The sequence below is a fragment of the Sciurus carolinensis genome, chromosome 1 (genome assembly GCF_902686445.1).
Source record: "Sciurus carolinensis chromosome 1, mSciCar1.2, whole genome shotgun sequence".
NCBI classification, from domain to species: Eukaryota; Metazoa; Chordata; class Mammalia; order Rodentia; family Sciuridae; genus Sciurus; species Sciurus carolinensis.
In genome coordinates, this window is record NC_062213.1 from 146575424 (window position 1) to 146598614 (window position 23191).

Here is a 23191-nt window from a genome sequence, read left to right on the forward strand (position 1 = left end):
TAAACTTCCATGAAGTTACCTAACTTCTCTGAACTTCGGTTATTCTCATTTTTTAAATGTGGATAGCATCTGTATTCCAGAGTTGTGAGGATTATGTGAGATAATATGTATAAGTACTTTGTACAAGTTTCAAAATTTATTCTTCTCAGCTCATTTTATATCCGAAAGTATTCTACAAAAGTAAGTTTATAGATAATTTCAATCTATATCTTAAAAATCCCCAGGTTTTTCATCTTAACCATTAATAGATCTTTTAAAAATGAACCAGTTCCCCATACTTAAAAAAATAGTAAACTGCAGTAACTATTTCTTAATGATTAATAATTATTATCATCATTGTAATATCTAACCTCAAAAGTTTTTGTATATATTTGTTTATACTTTCATAAAGTGGTCTGAAGCTGTTATCCCTTAAATTTTTTTAAAATTTGAATTGCTTCCTGTTCAAACTATCAGGTACCTTTTGATACCCTTTGATACAGTTTTTCTCCCTGTACTGTACCCATTTCTAATTTGCTATGTCTACAATAATTACATTAAAAAAAGCTAAGCTATGGAACCAACCTAGATACCCTTCAATAGATGAATCGACAAAGAAAATGTAATATATATATACTCATGGAACATTATTCAGCCTTAAAGGAGAATAAAATTATGTCATTTGCAGGTAAATGGATGGAGTTGGAAAATATCATGCTAAGCAAAATAAGCCAATTCCCCAAAACCAAAGGCCAAATGTTCTCTCTGATATGTGGATACTGACCCATAATGCAGGGGTGTGAAGGGAAGAATGAAGGCACTTTGGATTGGGCAGAGGGTAGTGAGGGGAGGGGAGGAGGCAGAGGAGTGGGAAGGATGATGGAATGAGGTGGACATCATTACTCTAGGTTCATGTATGATCACATGAGTTGTATGACTCTACATCATGTACAACCAGAGAAATGAAAAGATGTGCTCCATTCATGTACAATGAATCAAAATGCATTCTGCTGTCATGTATAACTAATTAGAACAAAATTTAAAAATTCAAAAATGCATTTAAAATAAATAGGATGAATATACTGCTATTATACTATTGTTAATTTTAACAGAATACCATTATGACATTTTACATGTGCTTCCATTAGTCAGTCTAAGTAAAAGTTTACAAAAAATATGACTAGTCTCTTTTTTCCTTCCTTTCCCTAAACCTATTATAACTGGAACAGTGTTTGTAGAATAAGAATTTGATCATATTAGTCTCTTGGTTCCCTATTATCTAGAGGAAAAATTCAAACCCCATACCATTACATAAAAGCCCTTCATAAACTAGCCCCCATCCTCATTTCCTGCCATTCTCTAAGGGTTCAAGTCATAAATAATTACTAGTCATACCTTAAAAACAGCAAGTTCTTTTATATCAACATAAGTACCATTATAGAAACTGATGCACAGTCTACCTTCACCAACTTCCCAGAAATACAAGTGTTATGGTTAGATATGAGGTGTCCCCCCAAAACTTGTGTGAGACAATGCAAGAAAGCTTACAGGTGAAATGACTAGGTTATGAAAGCCTTATCCTAATCAGTGTATTAATCCTTTTGATAGGGATTAACTGAGTTGTAACTGTAGGCCAGTAGGGTGTGGCTGGAGTAGATAGGTCATTGGGGGCTTGCTTTGGGGGTATATATATTGTCTATGGTGAGGGGAGTCTTTCTCTCTCTCTGTTTCCTGGTGCCATGTTCCTAGATGCTTTCCTTTTCCATGATGTTCTGTCTCATCTCAGACCCCAAGAAATGGAGTCAGCTATCTGTGAACTAAGACTTCTGAAACTGTGAGTGCTAAATAAACTTTTTCTCCTTTAGATTGTTCTTGTCAGATCTTTTGGTCACAGCAGAGAAAAAGTTGACTAAAACAAGTGTGCCCTAGAAAGTAATGACTTCAAAATCACAGTCAATGACATAAACACCATATCTTTATCAGCAATTACATCCCAAAACTGTTTTTGTTACTCTTATGCATATCAATATACCCTACACAGGAATGGTCCCTTTTGTTTGAATATCATTCAAGGAAAAAATTCTCTTGACAAAATCTTGCTCATTTCCTTAAGACAGAGCTGAAATATTATCCCTGTGAATCCCACCTGGTTTCCATCTTTATCCCAGCTCACTCCTGTGTTTTCATAATATACTCAATAATTATTACATTTATCACACTGTATTAAAATCACTTTTTGAAGTTCTGTTTTGCTAACATGAATATGAGGTCCTTGTTGACAGAAACTTATAGCTTCACCTTTCTCATCTATTTCTCCCTAGCACCTATAGAAAATGTACAATAAGCAGCTGGTTTTTTTAAAAAAAAACAACTGACATTTATATTCTTTTAAAAAATATTTTTAGTTGTAGATAGACACAGTGCCTTTATTTTATTTATTTATTTTTATGTGGTGCTGAGGATCGAACCAGTGCCTCACATGTGCTAGGCAAGCGCTCTACCACTGAACCACAAACCCAGCCCGAGGTTTATATTCTTAAATTTTAATAAACTAAAAATTGCCCTTCCAACCTGCTGTATGTCTGGTCACCTTCTTGACTGTATATTAAGAAAAATTATAAACTGTCAAGATATCAAAGATATCAAAAGCAAAAATTATTAACATCTATAGACACCAACTTAAAACTTTCAGTTATAAGGAATTATAAAACTTAAATAAAAGTTAAATGTTTCAAACAAAATTGATAATTTTCACCAAAATTTCATTTTATAAAATAATATTTATTTTGGGAACAAAGAATAAAAGTTTCAACAGGTTGAACAATGATAGTTTGAAAAATATGAACACCTATTAGGTCCTAATCTTATAAAGGAACCATTCAACAAAACATGCATTTACAATGTAGTAAAGTAAGATAAATCATAACAATGATACTATAGAAACATGCAGAAAAGATGTTTAGCACAGAATGGGTAGTCAGAGGCTTCTAGTAGTAGAGACATTCAAATTAAAATGGTAAAACATGAACTGCAGCTAGCTAAACAAAAGCTTGAAAGAAAGTGTTTCAGAGAAGAGGAAGGCAAGATGTATAGAGTATCAAGGTTCGAAAATGAAAGCAGATATGTTTGAATAACTTAAAGAAGTTCCATTATACTAGAAAGCAAAATGGAAAATGAGGAATAAAGAGATATGCTGTGGTAGATGACAGGGAAAGAAATATATAAAAGAGTTTGAATTTTATCCTAAAAGTAAGTAACCTCCCAAAGCTGTACACTTCCTAACTCCTGGAACCTGTGACACAGTTAACTGGTAAAAGGATTTTCCAAATGGGATTAAGATAAGGATTTTCAAATGAAGAGATTATTTTAGATTTGTCTGTTAGTCCCAATGAAGTCACAGGGTCCTTACAAGAGGGAGAAGGATCAGAGTCAGAGAGAAGGTGCAAGCACAAAAACAGAAGTCAAAAACAGAGAAGGTGCTATGTTGCTGACTTTAAATACAGATCAAGGACCACGCAAAGGAATGTAGGTGGCCTCTAGGAAAAGGAAGAAGCAAGGAAATAATTCTGCAAAACTTCCAGAATGAGAATGAACTGCTAAGACATTGGTTTTCGGCCCAGTGAAGCTGATTTGGGACCTCCAGATAACAAATTCATGTTTTAAATTTGTGGTGATTTGTTACACCAACAATAGAAAACCAATATAGTGTGAAATGCCCAGATTGATGTTTTCAAAAGATCAGTAAGGCAACAATGTATCAAAGAAAGAACAAGATTAAAGGAGGGAGACCAAAACAGGAGGCTGTTAAATAAATCGGATGAGAGTTAATGGTATCCCTGGCAGGAGCAGCACAATAGGGATAGAGAAAGATACATTCAAGATAGAAATAGGAAGATCCAAGAGGACAGAACAGTGAACCAACAATATCTACAACAGTGACCCTGACAAGAACAGTCGCAGTGCAGTAATAGGCACAGAAACAGATTGAGAGATAATAATGAAGAGAAAATAGTGCAGAAAATTCATCTTTCAATAAGTTTGGCTATGAATAGAAGAAATAGAAATAAAGTGGTAGCCAGAAAAGATGAAGGTCAGGGAGAGTTTTTACAAAGATGAAAGAGACACTGCTGGATGTGGTGGTGCATGCTTGTAATCCCAGAGGCTGAGGAGGCTGAGGCAGGAGGATTGTGAGTTCAAAGCCAATCTCAGCAATCCAGTGAGGCCCCAAGAAACTCAGTGAGTCCCTGTCTCTAAATAAAATATAAAAAAGGGCTGGAGATATGGCTCAGTGGTTAAGCGCCCCAGGTTCAAACCCCAGTAAAAAAAAAAAAAAAAAAAAAAAGGGTGGAAGAGACTTGAAAAAGTCTATTACCATGGAAGGAGTCCACAGGGAGAGAGAGACAATACAAATGTAAGAAACAATTTAGTGAAAGGATGTGATGCAGAACACAGGTGGCAGAATTAGCTATAAAAAGGAACAAGGAATAACTACTTCTAGCTGAAACAAAGGGAAAGCAAAGTGGGTGAGTATACTGGGTGAATATTTGGTAGCAGAAAGCTTAAAAAGTCAACAGTTGGAGCTTAAATGATTTTCATATTCCTGGCACTTCAGTTTTACACTAAATGCTAGGTATAGACAGGCCAACAAAATGTTGCAGCAAACAGTAAGAAAAGGGTCACCAGTTAAAAATGACTTCTTTCTACCTTTCCCACTGTCTCACTAAATACACAGGTACATGGGGAAAAGGAATATATTCAACAACATTGGAAATGCAGTGAAATAGTCAAGGCAATACCAAAATTTGAAAAGAATTATAAGGTATTTGGAATTAGACTGAGGAAAACTCACTGAAGCTATAAATGCCTTCTGGATTTTCAGGTACCACTTCAGTTTAGACTATCAGAACACAAGGTAGGGCAGTGAAAGGAATAGAGTATGGAAAACTGACCAAACTGCTAGTAACCAGATACTGGACTAGGAAGTGTATGTAAACTATCCTTCCAACTACAGATTTAAGAAGGAACTGCACTGTCATGCCAATAAACAGATAACAAGCTTCCCAAGAGCAATTTCCTTGCCCCATGCTATGAGCTGAACTATGTTCTCCAAAGAAATGTTGAAGTGGTACCTGTGATGTGACTTTATTTGGAAATTGGGTTTTTGCAGATATAGTCAAGTTAGGATGAAGTCATTAAGGTAGATCTTAATCCAAAATTGACTAATGTTCTTGTAAGAAGACAATGTGAAGACATTAAGAACACAATATGCCAACAGAGGCAAAGATTTGATTAACAGAGCTGCAAGACAGGCACAATGTGGATAGCTGCCACCAGAAGCTAGGAAAAAAACAAAGGATTCTCCCCTTCATTTCAGAGGGACCATACTCCGTCTGAAACCTTGATTTCAGCTCTAGCTTCCAGAACTACGTCAAAATTTTTCAGTTGTTTTAAACCACGGAGTATGTGGTTCTCTTTAAACAGAAGCCCTAGGAAACTAATAATATCCCATCTGTTAATAATTATCTAATTTGGACAGATCTTCCCTTCTCTGAAGATTACCACAGAGTTTACAAAGTGTTTATTAAAAGAACAGAAAAAAGGGACAGAATAGCATCCAGAAGATCAAAATATAAAACATACCTCTGAAATTATTTACTGTGAAATCTAAAGGAAATTTTCAGGAAAACAGTTTCCATACAAGAATAAAACAATTATACCTTCACTAACTGCCTTTCAAAAACTTAGAAAAAAATAATTCAACTAAACAAACTACATTTTCAAAATTAGATGATATTTACCTGATTGAAGTCCAAAAAAGAGTTCCTCATCTTGAAGTAGTTCTTGAACACAATCTAATCTCATGTTAATGGTTTCAGTATCAACCAGAGGTTCTAATATATTTGAACGGAGTCTTCTACTCCCTCCAGGGGTCTTAGTATAATTTAAAACACCAAAAAGAGTATGATTATTCCTTTGAAAACACAAGATGGAAAATTTCATTAAGTATACAAAGAAAAATTCAAGAAAATTGCATTTAACTTCATAATTAAATAATTCTACAACCTGTAACAGTGATATTTAAACTTTAGTATGCATACAAACTACTTGGAGATTCTAATTCAATATGTATGGGAAATGGTCTGAGAACCTATATTTTTATTTTTAAAATTTTTTAATTGTTCTATTTAGTTATATATGACTGCAGAATGCATTTTGATTCATTATACACAAATGGAGTACAACTTTTCATTTCACTGGTTGTACACGATATACAGTCACACCATTTCTGTAATCATACATGTACCTAGGGTGATGATGTTTGTCTCATTCCACCACCCTCCCTTCCCCTTCCCTCCCCTCCTTTCATTTTCCTCTACACAATCCAAAGTTCCTCCATTCTTCCCTTACCTCCCCACCCCACCCATTATGTATAGACATCCACTTATCAGAGAAAACAGCTGGCAGTTAGTTTTGGGGGATTGGTTTATCTTGCTTAACATGATATTCTTCAACTCCATCCATTTACCTGCAAATACCATAATTTTATTCTTCTTTATGGCTGAGTACTATTCCATTGTATATATATATACCACAGTTTATCCATTCATCTATTGAAGGGCATCTAGGTTGGTTCCACAATCTAGCTATTGTGAATTAAGCTGCTATAAACATTGATGTGGCTGTATCTCTGTAGTATGCTGATTTTAAGTCCTTTGGGTATAGGCCAAGGAGTGGGATAGCTGGGTCAAATGGTAGGTCCATTCCAAGTTTTCTGAAGAATCTCCACACTGCTTTCCAGAGTGGCTGCACCAATTTGCAATCCCACCAGCAATGTATGGATGTACCTTTTCCCCAACATCCTCACCAACACGTATTGTTGCTTGTATTCTTGATAATAGACATTCTAATTGGGGTGAGATGGAATCTTAGGGTGGTTTTGATTTGCATTTCTCTAATTACTAGAGATGTTGAACATTTTTTCATATATTTGTTGATTGGTTGTATACCTTCTGTGAAGTGTCTGCTCAGTTCATTAACCTATTTATTGATTGGGTTCTTTGCATTTTTGGTATTAAGGTTTTTGAGTTCTTTGTAAGTTCTGGAGATTAGTACTCTATCTTAAGTGCATGTGGTAAAGATTTTTTCTCCCGCTCTGTAGGCTCTCTCTTCACATTATTGTTTCCTTTGCTGAGAAAAAGCTTTTTAGTTTGAATCTATCCCATTTATTGATTCTTGCTTTTATTTCTTGCACTTTGGGAGTCTTGTTAAGGAAGTCTGGTCCTAAGCTGACATGATGAAGATTTGGGTCTACTTTTTCTTTTATTTGATGCAGGGTCTCTGGTCTAATTCCTTGAGAACCTATATTTTTAATAAGCTCCCAAATATAGGGTCAATGAACCACATTTAGATTAACAAGGATCAACAGTATCTCCCTGCCCTCAGTGTCTTTTTCCACAGATCAATATTCAGACTAATGTAAAGTTTTTAAATCTATGACATCCCAAGAATAATAGCAAGATTATCAGTAATACATCCTTAAAGGGGTACTTTTACATTGATTAAAAAAATGAGTATTTAATCACTCTTTACTAACTGAAGAAGTTAGAGAATTATAAGTAAAAGAGAATTTCATAATTTCTAAGTGATTCTTATAAAGAAATAAGCTATTAGTAACAATGCATTTCACTGGACTTTTTATGTGACAATTTCAATGTGTGTAAAATAGCTGATTGATATTAATATTTGGTAAATATTTATTGAGTCCTTACAGTATTCAAAACTCTATGCCATGTCCTAAGAACACAAGACAGACATAATTTTTATGGCCTTTATAGTTAGTGGCTAATAACCAATAATATTTTTTTAGTTGTAGATGAACACAATAGCTTTATTTTATTTATTTTTATGTGGTGCTGACGACTGAACCCACTACTTATCCATTAATTGTTCATGACAGAGGACAAGACAATGAGTGGGGAGAAAGATACAATAAACACATAATCTTAAAAAAACAGTCAGGCATGATGGCTCATGCCTATAATCCCAGCAGCTTGAGAGGCTGAGGCAGGAAGATCACAAGTTCAAAGCCATTTTCAGCAATTTAGCAAGTCCTCAGCAACTTAGCAAGACCCTGTCTCAAAATAAAAAATAAAACAGTCTGGGAATGTGGCTCAGTGGATAAGCAACCCCTGGGTACAATCCCTGGAAGAAGAAAGAAGAAAGAAGAAAGAAAAAAGAAGAAAAGAAAGAAAAGAAGAAGGAGGAGGAGAAGGAGGAGGAGGAAGAGGAGGAGAAGAAGAAGAAGAGGAGGAGGAGGAGGAGAAAACATTTCACAAACATAAACTGCTAAAAAAATAATAAAAATGCATAAGAGAATGATCAGGAGGTTGCTGATTAGTTAGTTTGATTAAGAAAGACTTCTCTGTGTATTCAACAGTTGACTTAAGATCTGAGTGACAAATAAAAGGAGGCAGCAATGCAAAGATGATGATGGAATGGGGATTATAATGATAATGATGAGGATAGCTAACATATGTCGAACACTTAGTATGCACCAGGAAGTGCTTTAAGCACTTTACATGGATTGACTCATTTACATCTAACAACCATGATATGAGATAGATGCTATTATTAGTCACATTTTACAACTGAAGAAACTGAAGCCCATAGACTAACTATCCAAGGTTTCCAAGTAAGTAGTAGAGTAGCAACTTAAATTCAGGAAGTCTGACTCTAGAACCAGAAAGAAGATCAAGGTTAATACAGCTTTACAAGTGGAGCTAAGAATGAAAGAGATTAATGAAGAAGTTGATAGAGACTAGGACACAGAAGTCATAGTCTATGGTAAAGAATTTGGATTCTATTCTGAATGTAAAAGGAACCACTGGAGAGTTTTATGCAGGAGAGTTAGAAAACTTGATTTCTGTCTACTAACTGTAGAAGGGTAAGAAGAAGGCAAAAATACAAGTTAGGAGGCTATTGTATTAGTCCAGTCTAAAGAGAACAGAGGTTTGGGTTAGGGTGTAGTTTCAGAAATGGTGAGAAGTGATCCAGAATTGGACAGACTCTTGAGGTTGAGTCAGAAGCATTTACAAATGAATTAAATCTGGGATGTTAAAAGGAGAGAAAACAAGAGTGACTCTTACGTTTCCAGTCATCAGACTACTAGATTTTGGACATAGCAATTTAAACAAATTTTTAGGGAACTATTCAGATTAGCTGACGGGATCTCTCACAACATGCACAATTTTTTAAAAACCTTTTGAGGACTTGATTTCTGCAGGAACAAAAGAAGTGACCAGCACACACAAACCTGACATTTGCTACAGAAATTAATGGGTCTAACAGGCGACAAGTCCATATAAGCACTGGAGCTATTCAGATAGTTCCGTAGATAGACTATCCATCTTTTAAAGATTCTCGGTTCAGGGCTGGGGAGATAGCTCAGCTGGTAGAGTGCTTGCCTTGCAAGCACAAGGCCCTGAGTTTGATCCCCAGTACCGCAAAAAAGATTCTTGGTTCAAGTCTGTCATTATAATACAAACTCCTGGAGATTGGATATTCTCTTAAGTTTGTGTATCCCTAATATACAAACAATATTTAACAATGATAAACAAAGATGAGTATGCAATTTGATAAGGTAAAACTGGATATAAAGCTGTTGGAAGCTATGTATAAATTATGGATTTGCTTGAGCCAACATAAGGCAGGGAGGCTACTTTTCTGGGAACTCCTGGGTGAAATTTCCTGGTTTGAGAAAGCACAGATCATGCTGGTGCCCTGCCTTAGCTCACAACCCTAGGTTCAAACATAGCCACCAGGAGATGGGCATAACCTGCCAAGCCTCAACCTGTTTTCCCCATCTTATTCTGTTCTCCTGCCACACTGAAATCTTTTGATGTATTTCCCCTTAAATAAAGTATTGGGGCCTTTTTCACTTGTTCAGTTTCAGTTCCTATCAGGGCTGGAAGACCCACCAAGCACCCTGCTTCTAAAACTAATTTCTGTCTTTTGTCTTTTATTCCTGACTGATTATTTTTAGACTTTTTATTTTCCAAGCTGGTTCACACCTCCAAGAAGGAATCTGCTCTACCATGGTGCTGGTAACTCTGGCATAAAGCACTTTACAACAATTACCAGGTTTGAACATTGAATTTTTATGTTAAAATAACACAAGAAGAATAACAGAAAATCATTGAGTAGTTTTAACCCACAACCCAACAGATGTGAAGTGGTACCTTAATGTAGTTTTAATTTTCATTTCTCTAATGACTAGTTTTTATGTACTTATTGACTATTTATTTTTTTTAAGACATATCTCTTAAGGCCCTTTACTCAGTTAGTAAGTGGATTTTTTTTGTTGTTTAGTACAAATGTTTTACAATCTATTTTTTGTGAAACATCTGAATGGTTCACCAACAAGGGTACAATGATTAAAATGTTTATTCAGTATTTATCAAAAAATTAACTTTCAAGTATTCAAAGAATGGAGGAACTTTAGATAATGTAGAGGGAAATGAGTGAGGGGAAGGGGTGGGGGTATGAAAGATGGTGGAATGAGACAGACATCATTACCCTGTGTACATGTATGATTACATGAATGGTATGAATCTACATTGTGCACAACCATAGAAACGAAAAGTTGTACCCCATTTGTGTACAATGAATCCAAATGCAGTCTGTAAAAATTAAAAAAGCATTAATATTCAATATGTAAGAGGAACTCCTATAAATCAGTAAGAAAAACAAAATAATAATCAAAAAGAAAGTTGGTAAACAACGGGGATGAAGCATTTGGCACAAAAGAAATAAAAGGATGAGCCCTACCCAGACTAAATAAATAAATAAATAAATAAAATATGACATAAAATATACTGATATATTTTGTAAGAAAAAACTGTATGCTCTTACCTACAGTCTTGGTTATTAATTAACAATTCAAGGTTTTGGGCTGAGGATGAATCTATCATGGCTGTCTGTTCACTACCCTGAAAACAAATCTTCAGCGATTTTGGCGCATAAACTGAATTTTGAATAAATTCAACATATTTTAATAAAGCTGCAACAGCTGCAAGGCAGTAATACCTGTAAGGTGACCAATGACACAGCATTGTGTGTTTAGAATTAGGAAAAAAATATTGATAGAGAAGAAAACATTTATTTCACCTTAATATTAGGAAAATTACAAGTACTTACACAGCATCACTTAAATTCAAAGGCAAAAAGTACACTGAATATGCCTAATTCTTGAAAACTGTGTAAATAACCTCTAATCCACAAAAAAGGCCTGTTACTTAAGGGATATATTAGACTCCAATAAATTACTTAGAAGAAAACATTCAATGGTATTTTGTGTCAATTTTTGACATATCATTCTAAATATTCAAATATGTTGAAAAAGTCTGAGACTTTTACAGGTATAGTCAAGAGGTTCCACTGTATAGGACGTATATTATGATCCTGATGAGAACAGCCATTATGATTAACTGAGTAAACAGGGTCAGAGAGTACCTACTTAGCTCAGTTGAAGAAATATCTTTTCCAAAAGTTCCATCACTGTCTCATGCTGAATCTTTTAGGAATAAATATATGAAGTAACAAAAACGCAGCCCTAAATGTGTTTCATTTCCTAGCACTCACAGTTCTAGTATACTGTAGCTACTTGAGTTTTTAACTCCAAAGAATGGTAAGTAGCAACCATTAGGGCAATAAATTGACTTATTTGAAGAAATTCTACATAAATTAAATTAGTAATATATGCCTTGTGTATAGACTTTATTATTTTTCTATTTCAGTAATTACAATGCATTAGGAACCAGGTGAAAGGGATATAACAGATAACAAAACAGAAGAAAGTCCTTGCCCTTGTGAAACTCACACTAGAGATTAATTTCTATTTTATATAAATTTTATATTATGTTATATTATAACATAACTTTTATATTTTAACTTACTTGGATTGAACCTCCATTAGGACAGTGCTGAATTCAGTAATACATAATTGTTCAATGTATTCTAATCCTCTTGTTTCATTGAAGTATTTCCTTTGGATAGCAGTGAAATTAACATTCTGAAAAAAAGTTTTTATTTTAAAACTATAAAAATTGTTGAGTGCCATGCACTTACTAAAAACTGTTTGCTTAGTTTTTTGTTTGTTTTGTTTTTCCCTCCTTTGATACTAGGGATTAAACCCAGGGGAACTCTACAACTGAGCTACATCCTGACCATTTTTTATTTTATTTTTTAATTTTGAGACAGAGCCTCACTGCGTTGCCGGACTGGCCTCAAACTTGCTTCCTGCATCAGCTTCTCAAGTCACTGGGATTACAGGCATGTGCCACCACACACCCACCTGAAAACTGCTTTCTTAAGTGCATCCTAGTACATCGGTAGGTGGGTTTAGTATTGTATAAAGTTTATCTTTTAATATTTTCAACATTGAAAGTAAAAGTTTTCTTAATTATTGAAAAAAGAGAATGTAGAGTGCCTGCTTAGCATGTATGAGGCCCTGGATTCACTCCCCAGTACCAAATAATTTTTAGATTAACAAATAAACATGAAAGTCTTTGCTTTCTAGTAATTTTATTCTATAGGAACAATTCTATAACAACATCACACAGGTTTTACTCTCAATCTTCCATATTCTAACATAACTGAGGAAGGATAAACTTTATTTATTTTTTTAACAATTCTAAACTTTATTATATAGTCTCAAAACATAAAACAAAAACTTGACAATACACAACTAAATAGACAAATTCACAAAATGGTAAGCAATTCTTTTCCAACTCCTCCGGTAACTAATTGAATATACAGACAAAATCATTCATAAACATAACCCCCTTTTTATGTACAGAACAATTCAACTGACAGATATAAATTTTACATTATTTCCAGGTAAACATGACATGTTTTTGAATACTGAGCACAGGCTAGGCCTTTAAAAAGTTTTAAGAAAAAGATAACTAGGAAATCCTCACATATTTGTAAATTAAGAGATATCATTTAAAAACCCTCAGGTCTACATCAGAATTAAAATTTTAAAATATTTTGAACTGATAATGAAAATATAATATTAAAATTTATGAGATGCACTTAAAAAAGTCATGCTTAAAAAGAAAACAGAGCTTTAGGTATTAGGAAATCCAAATTAACAAAGCACACATAACCCAAACAATTTGTTTTTAACAACAAAAAGAAACATATCCTTATCCTTTCTCAGTTTTTTCTAAGTGTAACTTCTATAAATTAACAAAGGAATTTACCCCCACAACATTCTAAGAAAAAAGATGCAACTACCTGTATAAAAATACTACATCTATTGGTGAGGTCCTCAGCAAATTTATCCATTCTCTGCTCTTAGGTATATACGAGGGAACAACACCCATTGAACAAGATCAAGGAAATAAACAAAATGTAGGCAGGCAATGATGAAGAATAAAGAAACATTTTTAAAAATAAAAAAAAATCCTGGAAATAGGAACTTCCAGTTATAGACAGATGATTTCCTGCAGAAGAATACAACCAAAATAAAACCTCAATGGATGGGTTTAACAGAATGGAGTGAACAGAACATCAGTGAACCTGAAGATTGAGCAACAGATATATGAAAAAATGTTCAACATCTCTAGTAATAAGAGAAATGCAAATCAAAACTACCCTAAGATTCCATCTCACCCCAATTAGAATGGCGATTATCAAGAATACTAGCAACAATAGGTGTTGGCGAGGATGTGGGGAAAAAGGTACACTCATACATTGCTGGTGGGGTTGCAAATTAGCACAGTCACTCTGGAAAGCAGTATGGAGATTCCTCAGAAAGCTTGGAATGGAACCACCATTTGACCCAGCTATCCCACTCCTTGGTCTATACCCAAAGGACTTAAAATCAGCATACTACAGAGATACAGCCACATCAATGTTCATTGCTGCTCAATTCACCATAGCCAGATTGTGGAACCAACCTAGATGTCCTTCAATTGATGAATGGATAAAGAAACTGTGGCATACATATACAATGGAATATTACTCCACCATAAAGAATGATAAAATTATGGCATTTGCAGGTAAATGGATGAAACTGGAGAATGTCATGCTAAGTGAGATAAGCCAATCTCAAAAAAACAAAGGACGAATGATCTCGCTGATAAGCGGATGATGACATATAATGGCGGGTGGGAGGGGTTAGCGTTAGGGTTAGGGTTAGGTTTAGGGTTAGGGTTAGGGAGGGGGGCAAGAATGGAGGAAGGAAGGACTGTATAGAGGGAAAAGAGTGGTGGGAGGGGTGGGGGGGAAGGAAAAAAAATAACAGAATGAATCAAACAACATTACCCTGTGTAAATTTGTGATTACACAAATGGTATGCCTTGGCTCCATGTACAAACAGAGAAACAACATGTATCCCATTTGTTTATAATAAAAAAAAAGAATCAAAAAAAAAAAAACCTGAAGCTCAAAGATGTTAAAAAGTTAACTTGCAGAGTTCATTTCGAGTCAGAATTTGAAACCAGGATAATCCAAATTCTCTGTTCCTTCATTTTTCTTTTTTTTTAATTGGTGTATTATTATATATAACTGTGGAATTAGTTGCTATATATTCATACATGCACACAATATAATTTGGTTGACTTCTCTATTCTTTTAAGCACAATACTATACTTCATCTCAAATATACTGAATATGTGTTGTTTTGTCTTTGGAGGACCTAACTGTCCCAGATTTCATGTGATTCTAGTAGGCCTGTCAATTACAGTATTAAGTGACCCACAGCAAAATGTACATGATCTAGGACTAATCAATCATAGTGTCTCTACCTCCAGAAATACTGATTAGTCTAACATGAGAAAATGAACAAAGCAGGACCAGACAAGCATCCTTCCCTGGAAGGGAAGAAAGACATTCTTTTCTCTCTAATTTGGTTAAGCTGAGATTTCATTAGCCTAAAGCCATCAGCAATTATCTTCTTAAACTTCATGAAGGTAACCTATCTTCCGTAGAAAAGAGATGGTACTGGGGATGTTGGTAGGGGCAAAGATTCTGTCATTGACTAAATTCTAGCCAGGCTCTAATGAGCCCTCTTCTCAACTGGATCTCAACTTTGACCTACACAGACAAACTAAACACTAACAAGGTTTCTAACAGCTCAAGAACCCATTCCTAGGATGATCCTAAACCCTCTTAAAGTGCCTGCCTAAGAAAACTCAAGGGTGCCAAAAAATCCTTACTATTTATTTTGGCCATTAACTAAAGATAGAGTCCTTGTCTCCCATTCTCTGTGAGGGAAGGAGCCTACCTTCAATGCCCAGATAGTTTTCACATGGACCAACTCCACTTTCTTCCTTTTTGTAATTTTTCACTTCCCTGACTCTACTGAACCCCTTCTCCCTTCCCTCCCAAGTTCCTCATTCTCCCTTTAAAATACTCAGTCACCTCTAACAAAGTGAGGTTGAGTTCACTTCACACTGAACACATTTTCCTATTGCAATAGTATATTACTGATTAAAAATCTGTCCTTCCATCTTATCCAGTGATCAGATATATCTTTGACATAGGATATATCCAACCACTGACTTCCCAGTTACATAAGTCAATAAGTTTTTGGCTAGTTTAAGTTGAATTCCTGCTATTTACCAAAAGACTTAGAAGGCCTAATCAGGACAACAAAAAGTGGGAAAGGAATATGTAAATAAGGATGATGAAAAGAAGTATGAGTCAACGAATGAAAAGCAGAAAGAAAGACACTTGTATAATAGAGACAATACATTTAGAATAGGGACCATTTCTGGCAATGAGTCAAAAAAAAAACCCCAGCTGAGCTATGTAGGACCTCTAAGAGTAACACAAACAATCTTATATCACTACGGATGCTGAATATAATAAGAACAAGAAAGGAACTCATTAGACCCTAAATCTCATACTGGTTCCAAATGTATTAAAATAAAAGCTAAGTCTAAAAATTTAACAAAATATTGCATATTCTGAAAATAATTAGCACTCCTCAGAAATTATTCCAATTGAAATGTTGCTTATTTTCTTGGAACCACAGTCCCAATTCCACTAAACAGGGAGAGTTATGAGAAGGATAAGATAAACTACGTGGTAAAAAGTCTTTCTGAGGTACAAAGCATTTGTTGGAGAGGTTGCACAGCATTTACACGTCACAGTAGGCTAAACTAGCAGGCTAACTCTAAGGAAGTACATGTTCCTAGGGGAAGCTGAAACAATTCTGTAACACAGATCAACCTGCCTAAAGGAAAAAAGCACTTGCTGAGAGCTGCTATCCCCTGAAAAGGATGAGAACTTAATTTTAACAGTAACTAGTTTCCAGAAAGCTACATCTAAAGAAAACTGTGCTTTCTCTTAACAGTCTGTCCCTTGTATACTCTGAGAAACCTCTTATTACCTAAAACATTTTTTCTTTTACTTAAGTAGATCCAGAGTATCCAATCAAATATGAAGATTCTTTATCATTTTTATTACTTTAGTGTTTGCATTTATTGACTACTTTAGGATTCTGAATATACAGTTGCTCAAATTATTGTTCCTTATATTTAAAAAGTCTAAATAATTAAATCTTGAATGTTATTTTTGAGAATGAAATTGTTTACCTTGAAATTTTCTGTGATCAGAGTATACAACTTCGTTGAATTCCCCACAACACAAGCAGTATTTGACATTATTATTTCCAAAGGAGATAAAATTTTGAGCTTAGTGATCACCTAAATTTGTTGGTATAAATAATTTCATCAATGTAATCTTAGAACAGTCTTTAAAACAAAAAATTTCATAATATTCTGATATAATGAATAATGTTAATTCATAAATAACAAAATTACAAATGGTTCAAGTTATATTTAAAATAATTTTTAATGATATATATTAAACAAATATCCATGTATACATTATCATAAACAGGCTCTATTTAACTCACATTAGTTTGTAATAACTATAAATTAAAAGTTAATTTGAACTTATCAAATATTTATTCCCCAAATAAGGTATTATAAAAAAATTCTTCTACTCAGCATTTTACCCATCTTCATGAAAAACACGAATATATCTGATCATGTAAGCATGGTAATGGTATTAGTACATCCCCATCAGTATAGTTCAGAAGTTGAAAAGTACAAAAAAACAGGTGAGAAATATCTGCTTTGTGCTTTTAAAAAGGTGCACTGCTTGGAGCTACTGTGGAGAGAAACTTGATCAGTATGTCCACCATTTCTGTTTTTCTAAGAAACTATATTCTTTTGAAATTATATAAAAATTTGTAAATACCCAGAAATGAAGTTAGTGTGCAGCATTAATGTCATTTAGGTTATTAAATATAATAAAAAATTATTAGGAAAATGAAGCCTATATACTGGGGAACCATAAAGAGGAACATTAGAAAATTAAAGAACAATAAAAGACTAAAAGTAACAGAGTAGATCATATTTTCAAAGTAATTATAATTTTGTCAAATAATTTTAGCTGGGCATGGTGGTGCATGCATGCATGTAACCCAGCAGATCAGGCAGCTGGGGCAGGAGGATTGTACATTCAAGCCAGCCTCAGCATCTTAGCAAGACTGTAAGCAATCTAGTGAGATCCTGTCTCAAAATAAAAAGGGCTGGGGGTTTGGGGATGTGGCTCAGATGTTAAGCACCCTTGGGTTTAATCCCTGGTGGAATAATAATATTAATAATAACAACAACAACTTCTCTAAATAGAAAGATAGGAGTAGGTTACCATCTAACTGCTAGATCACACAAATTCCCATGACAACAGGTTAGTGGCCCAAATTCATGTAAGTGATATGGAGGCAAAATAAGTGAGGGCAAGAAGCTAAGAAACTAGACTGTGACTGATCTAAGATACTAGTTTCTTTTAACTCTAGAAAAATAAAATTCAAATATTATTTCAGTGGAAATAATCCTCTAGAGATAGGATCATCACATGTTACCTTTGGAATGAGTCCAGGTATTAATTTGAATACATTAATTTTAGATACTAATGTTAAAAATAACTTTGGAATATTCGAGTAACAATAAAACATTTTCTTTTTAAGATAAAATATATATTTTTTAAAATCAGATGTAAAACAATTTTAATACACAATAACTGGAATAACCATGAATAACTTTATCCTACCAAAAAGCCCAAATCAGAAACTAATTAGAAAAACACTGACTTGGAAATCTGTATGCTGCTTACTAAAACAACAATTTTCTAGGATTATTAATACTTACCTTGGCATATGTTGTATTGTCTGCAAACTGGGATAATATAATTTGAGGGTTTTTTAAATCAATGCTTGCCATTCCTATTTCACCTCTGGCAAGTCCTCTCCCTTCTACCACAGCTACAATAACTGATGGGGCATTTGCAGAAACTGCAGAAGAGGATGTAGCTATAAAAAAATTTTAAATAAAGAAAATAAGTAACATTACTAATAATCATTTCTAATTTCTTCACATAAGACTTCAAAGCCCCAAGGATGAATATATAATGTAGTTAACAAAAATGCAGTCTATATTTCAAAATAGTTGGAAGAGAGGATTTGGTGTGTACTCACCATGAAGAAATGATTAATGTTTAAAGTGACAGAAATGGTAATTATCTAATTTAATCATTGTGCTATGTATACATGAATCAAAACATTATATTATATCCACAAGTACTTACTATTGTCAATCAAAAAATTTTAAATGAATTATTATTTCATAAAAAATAAGAGATATCCAGGTGCAGTGGTACATGCTTCTAATTCCAAAGGCTCAGAAGGCTGAGACAGGAGGATCACAAGTTCAAAACCATCCTCAGCAACTTAGCAAAGCCCCAAGCACCTTATCCAGACCTTGTCTCAAAATAAAAAATGAAAAGAGTTGGGGATGTTGCTCAGTGGTTGAGTGTCCCTATTCAACTCCTGGTACTCCTGGGTAGGATGTTCTACTAGATAGAATTATTATAAAGTTAAAGATGGTGTGATAATGGAACCGATATAGACATAATGACCTATTCAGGTTAACAGAGCTATATATAGAAACAAACGTACACAAATATCAAAAGTTTTATTATGCAGAATAAAGAATTGATACAAATTTTAAAAATCTACAGAATGGAGAAATCCAAGATGGCAGGATACAGAAGGCCACGTTCTTGGCTGCTCCGCGGTGTGAAACCAAGCAAGCAGACAGGCAGCTTCTCTACAAGGTAGGTAAACAAAAAAGGGAGGATGGGAAGTGGGGCGGGGGTAGTTTACTGGAACCTAAACTGGACATTCAAAGCAGATCGAGAACACAGGAGGTTGGATATAATAAAATAAGGAAAAAATCCCCAGTGGCACAACCGCTGCAACAACCAGGCTAGAAGCTCCAGTCAGAGAGGTCCCTCCATGAGCACAGTGGAGGGATATGAGAATTAAAGGAACCCCGTATTTTTGGGAGGCCCAAGGCATAGCTGGGTACAGAGTATTTAGAGACCAAGGGCACTTCCCAACAAACTTAAGGACTTGCTGCACATAGCCAGGTTTGGGAGAAAAAGCCACAGTCTCTCCAGGCAACTTGTGGAGGAACACTCTTTCAACTGTGGTGGGGGGACTGGCAACTAAGGAAGCTGATTCCTGGCAAACCCAAGTTTGGCCTGAAACGCAGGCCCAGTAAACACACGCTGCATGACTTAAAGTGTGCTTAAGTGACCAGAAGAAAATCAAACATGGAGACAGGTTTACACAAGGGAAAACTGGTCTCAGAAACTCTCTCTCCCTCTTCCCCCACCAATCCGACTGCTATCAGGGGGAGATGCATCTGGCCAGGAACTCAGAAGGGTGGGGGCAGGAGAAATTGGAGACCGAAGTAGAGACCAGGAAACATGGCATCTGCAGGTGACGTAAGGGACTAAGAATTGGCTCCCCCACCACACGAGTGGAATCAGGGGAGAACTAGGGTAAAGTCCTCCTGGGCCCTGGAAATACACTGATTAAAAATCTCCAGACCAATTAGCATTCAGTGAAGAGACACCCACCAAAGCCTAAATCCTGCTCCAGGAATTCCATCTAGGGGAATACCTCTCTAACTCCAGCAATCCAGAGAGTGGAGCATCACACTACAGAAGACCCACATAAAACTGCTGAGAAGAGAAGCTGAGAATATTTTGAACTCCAATGAAAAGAATCTGTTAACTTTTCTTCAAGATTTTTTTTGTTGTTTTCTTGTGACTTTAATGGTACATGGACATTTATCCAGTTTCCTATATTTTTTTCTTCTCATCTTTACAATTTTTACATAGACTAGTTTTTTGTGAACTAGGATGTTTGATTAGTATATTTTAGTTTTGTTTTGTATTCTTTTATTTTTATTAACCCTTTTGTAAACTTGATGATTGTATTATAGGTATAATTGATTGCATCATTTCTGTTTATTATGATAATTAATATTGTAGACATCATAGTATGAACTATTTGGTTTAATGCTTGTAAATTGTTTGCATTAGTTGTTGTTATTATTTGTCTCCCCCTAAACAGTGAGGTACTAGAAACCTTCAGGGACACTATAAGTCCACAAGGTAGAAACTCTACTGTCTCCGATCCATACTGTTAGATGGGTAGACAAACAACATGAAAAAGCAAAGGAACAAATTGCCCCCAAGCAAATCAAGATACTACAATAACAGAATCCACTGACACCACAGAGGAAGAAATGTCAGAGAAGGAGTTTAGAATATACGTAGTTAAACTGAACTGAAAAGTAAAGGATGATGTAAGAGAGAAAATACAGGTAGCAAAAGATGACTTCAATAAATAGAGATTCTGAAAAAAACAGAAATCCTTGAAATGAAGGAAATAATAAACCAAATTAAAAATTCAACAGAAAGCATCACCAACAGACCAAACCACTTGGAAGACAGACCTCAGGCAGTGAAGACAAAGTATATAATCTTGAAAATAAGAGTTGACCGCAGAGAGATGATGTTAAGAAACCATGAAGAGAACTTCTAAGAATCATGGGATAACATAAAAAGACCAAATTTAAGATTTATTAGGATATATGAAGGCACAGAGATACAAACCAAAGGAATGCACAATCTTTTCAATGAAATAATATCAGAAAATTTCCCAAAGCTAAATAATGAAATGGAAAATCAAATACAAGAGGCTTGCAGGACCCCAAATGTACAAAATTACAACAGACCCACATCAAGGCACATCATAATGAAAATGCCTAACATATAGACTAAGGATAAAATTTTAAAGGTTTTTGAGAGAAAAATACCAGATTATATATACAAGGAAACCAGTTCAGATCTCAGCTGATTTTTCAACCCAGCCCCTCAAAGGGAGGAGGTCCTGGAATAACATATACCAAGCTCTGAAAGAAAATGGATGCCAACCAAGAATCCTATATCCAGCAAGATTAAACTTCAGATTTGAAGATGAAATAAAAACCTTCCATGATAAACAAAAATTAAAAGAATTCACAACCAGAAAGACTGTACTTCAGAATATTCTCAACAAAATATTCCATGAAGATGAAATGAAGGGAAAGAAAAGTGAAAACCAGTGAAGGGAGGAACTACACTAAAGGAACACTCAATCAAAGGAGAAACTAATTCAAATTAAAAACTAGAAATAAACCAAAAGAACCAGGAACACAAATCATATCTCAATAATAACCTTGAACATTAATGGCCTGAACTCATCATCAAAAGACACAGGCTGGCAGACTGGATTAAAAAACAAGACCCAACAATAATCCTGTCTCCAAGAGACTCACCTCATAGGCAAAGACATCCACAGACTGAAGGTGAAAGACAGGAAAAAACATCACTCACATGGATCACGTAAACAAGCAGTGGTTTCTATCCTCTAAAATAGACCAAGTTATATAAGCTATGTAATTGTAATTATACTATTGTAATATTACCTTAATACATTTTTAGCAACTACAGGGTTGTTTAGATAGCTCCCTTTCCATTGATATTTTTTGCTTGCTTTCTTCTTGATTACTTTTTAGATTATCAACTTTCAGCTGTATTATTTCTTTTCTATTTCATATATTTCTATTCCTACTCTGATTTTTTCCTTCCTACCACCTAATTTGAAAAAAATTTGTTAATCTAGCTTCTTTCTGATATAAATACTTGAAGTTGTAAGTGTTCATCTGAGTACTATTTCATCCCAGAGATTCTATTTTAAGATTTTTTATCACTTAATTCAAAGAACTTTTTATTTACTTGTGCGTTCTTCTTTGATCTGTGAGATATTTACAAGTGTGCTGTTTAATTTTGAAGTAGTTGAGATGTGGGGGTAGGATTCTATATATCTTATCGTGATTGATTTCTCATGTAATAAATCAGTCTATATGCTTTCAAATTTTTTAAATTTCTCAAAGCTTATTTTATGACTGAATATAGTATATCCTTATTAATTTTAGACTTGTCGTTTTTGTGTATAGTTCTCTGTAAATAACAAATAGGTTAAGATGGCTGATAATGCTGTTAAGCCTTCCATATCATTACTTCTTCCAACAAAGTGAAGGAGCTTAAAATCTCCAAATATGATTGTGAATTTCTTTCCAGTTTTATTAATTTTCATTTCATGTATTTTGAAATTTTACTATTAGGTATATACAAATTTAGGACTATTATGCTTTCTTGAATAAGTTACCATACTATGATTATGAAATATTTTCCTTTACCTCTGAAAATACTTTTTCTTAAAATTTATTTTATATTAATAGCTGTACTTCAGATTTCTCATGCTTATTTTCTCCTTTTGCTTTTAACCTATTGGTGTATTGATATTTAAATTGTGACATGTATAGAACATATAGTTATTGTTTACTTTTTTACATGTTGAACATTTATACCTTTTAATTACAATATCTAGTTCATTTATATTAAATTAGTTATTGATATTGTTGAAAAAAAGGAACATCTGACATGAAGGTCAGTGGAAAATTGGGTAAATGATAGGTTTGATGGTGTAACATTTTAGAAAACAGGTTGAATAGTGCTATTGTCAGTCTCAGACAGAAGATTGTTGGGATGCTTTTGTTGCAACTGTTCATTCTCTCATTTATCATATGGTACATAGCAACTGATATATATTATTGTTTGTTAACATATTTTATTTTGCAAATAAAAAATAATATATATATTTGCATATATCTATAGATATATAAATATATGTATATATGCATATATATATATACACATATATAGTTCCATAGTT

General features: G+C 34.3%; 1 protein-coding gene across 1 annotated transcript in view; it reads right to left on the bottom strand.

Moving 5' to 3' along the window:
- Msh4 (mutS homolog 4) overlaps positions 1-23191 on the bottom strand; it is an 88060-nt gene that overhangs the window by 58659 nt on the left and 6210 nt on the right. The window contains exons 3-7 of the mRNA XM_047519661.1: positions 18210-18370; positions 16587-16697; positions 11934-12049; positions 10891-11064; positions 5778-5950 (exon numbers count right to left, since the gene is read on the bottom strand). Coding sequence (XP_047375617.1) covers positions 5778-5950; positions 10891-11064; positions 11934-12049; positions 16587-16697; positions 18210-18281 — 646 coding nt within the window. The 5' untranslated portion in view covers positions 18282-18370. The remainder of the gene's footprint in view (positions 1-5777; positions 5951-10890; positions 11065-11933; positions 12050-16586; positions 16698-18209; positions 18371-23191) is intronic.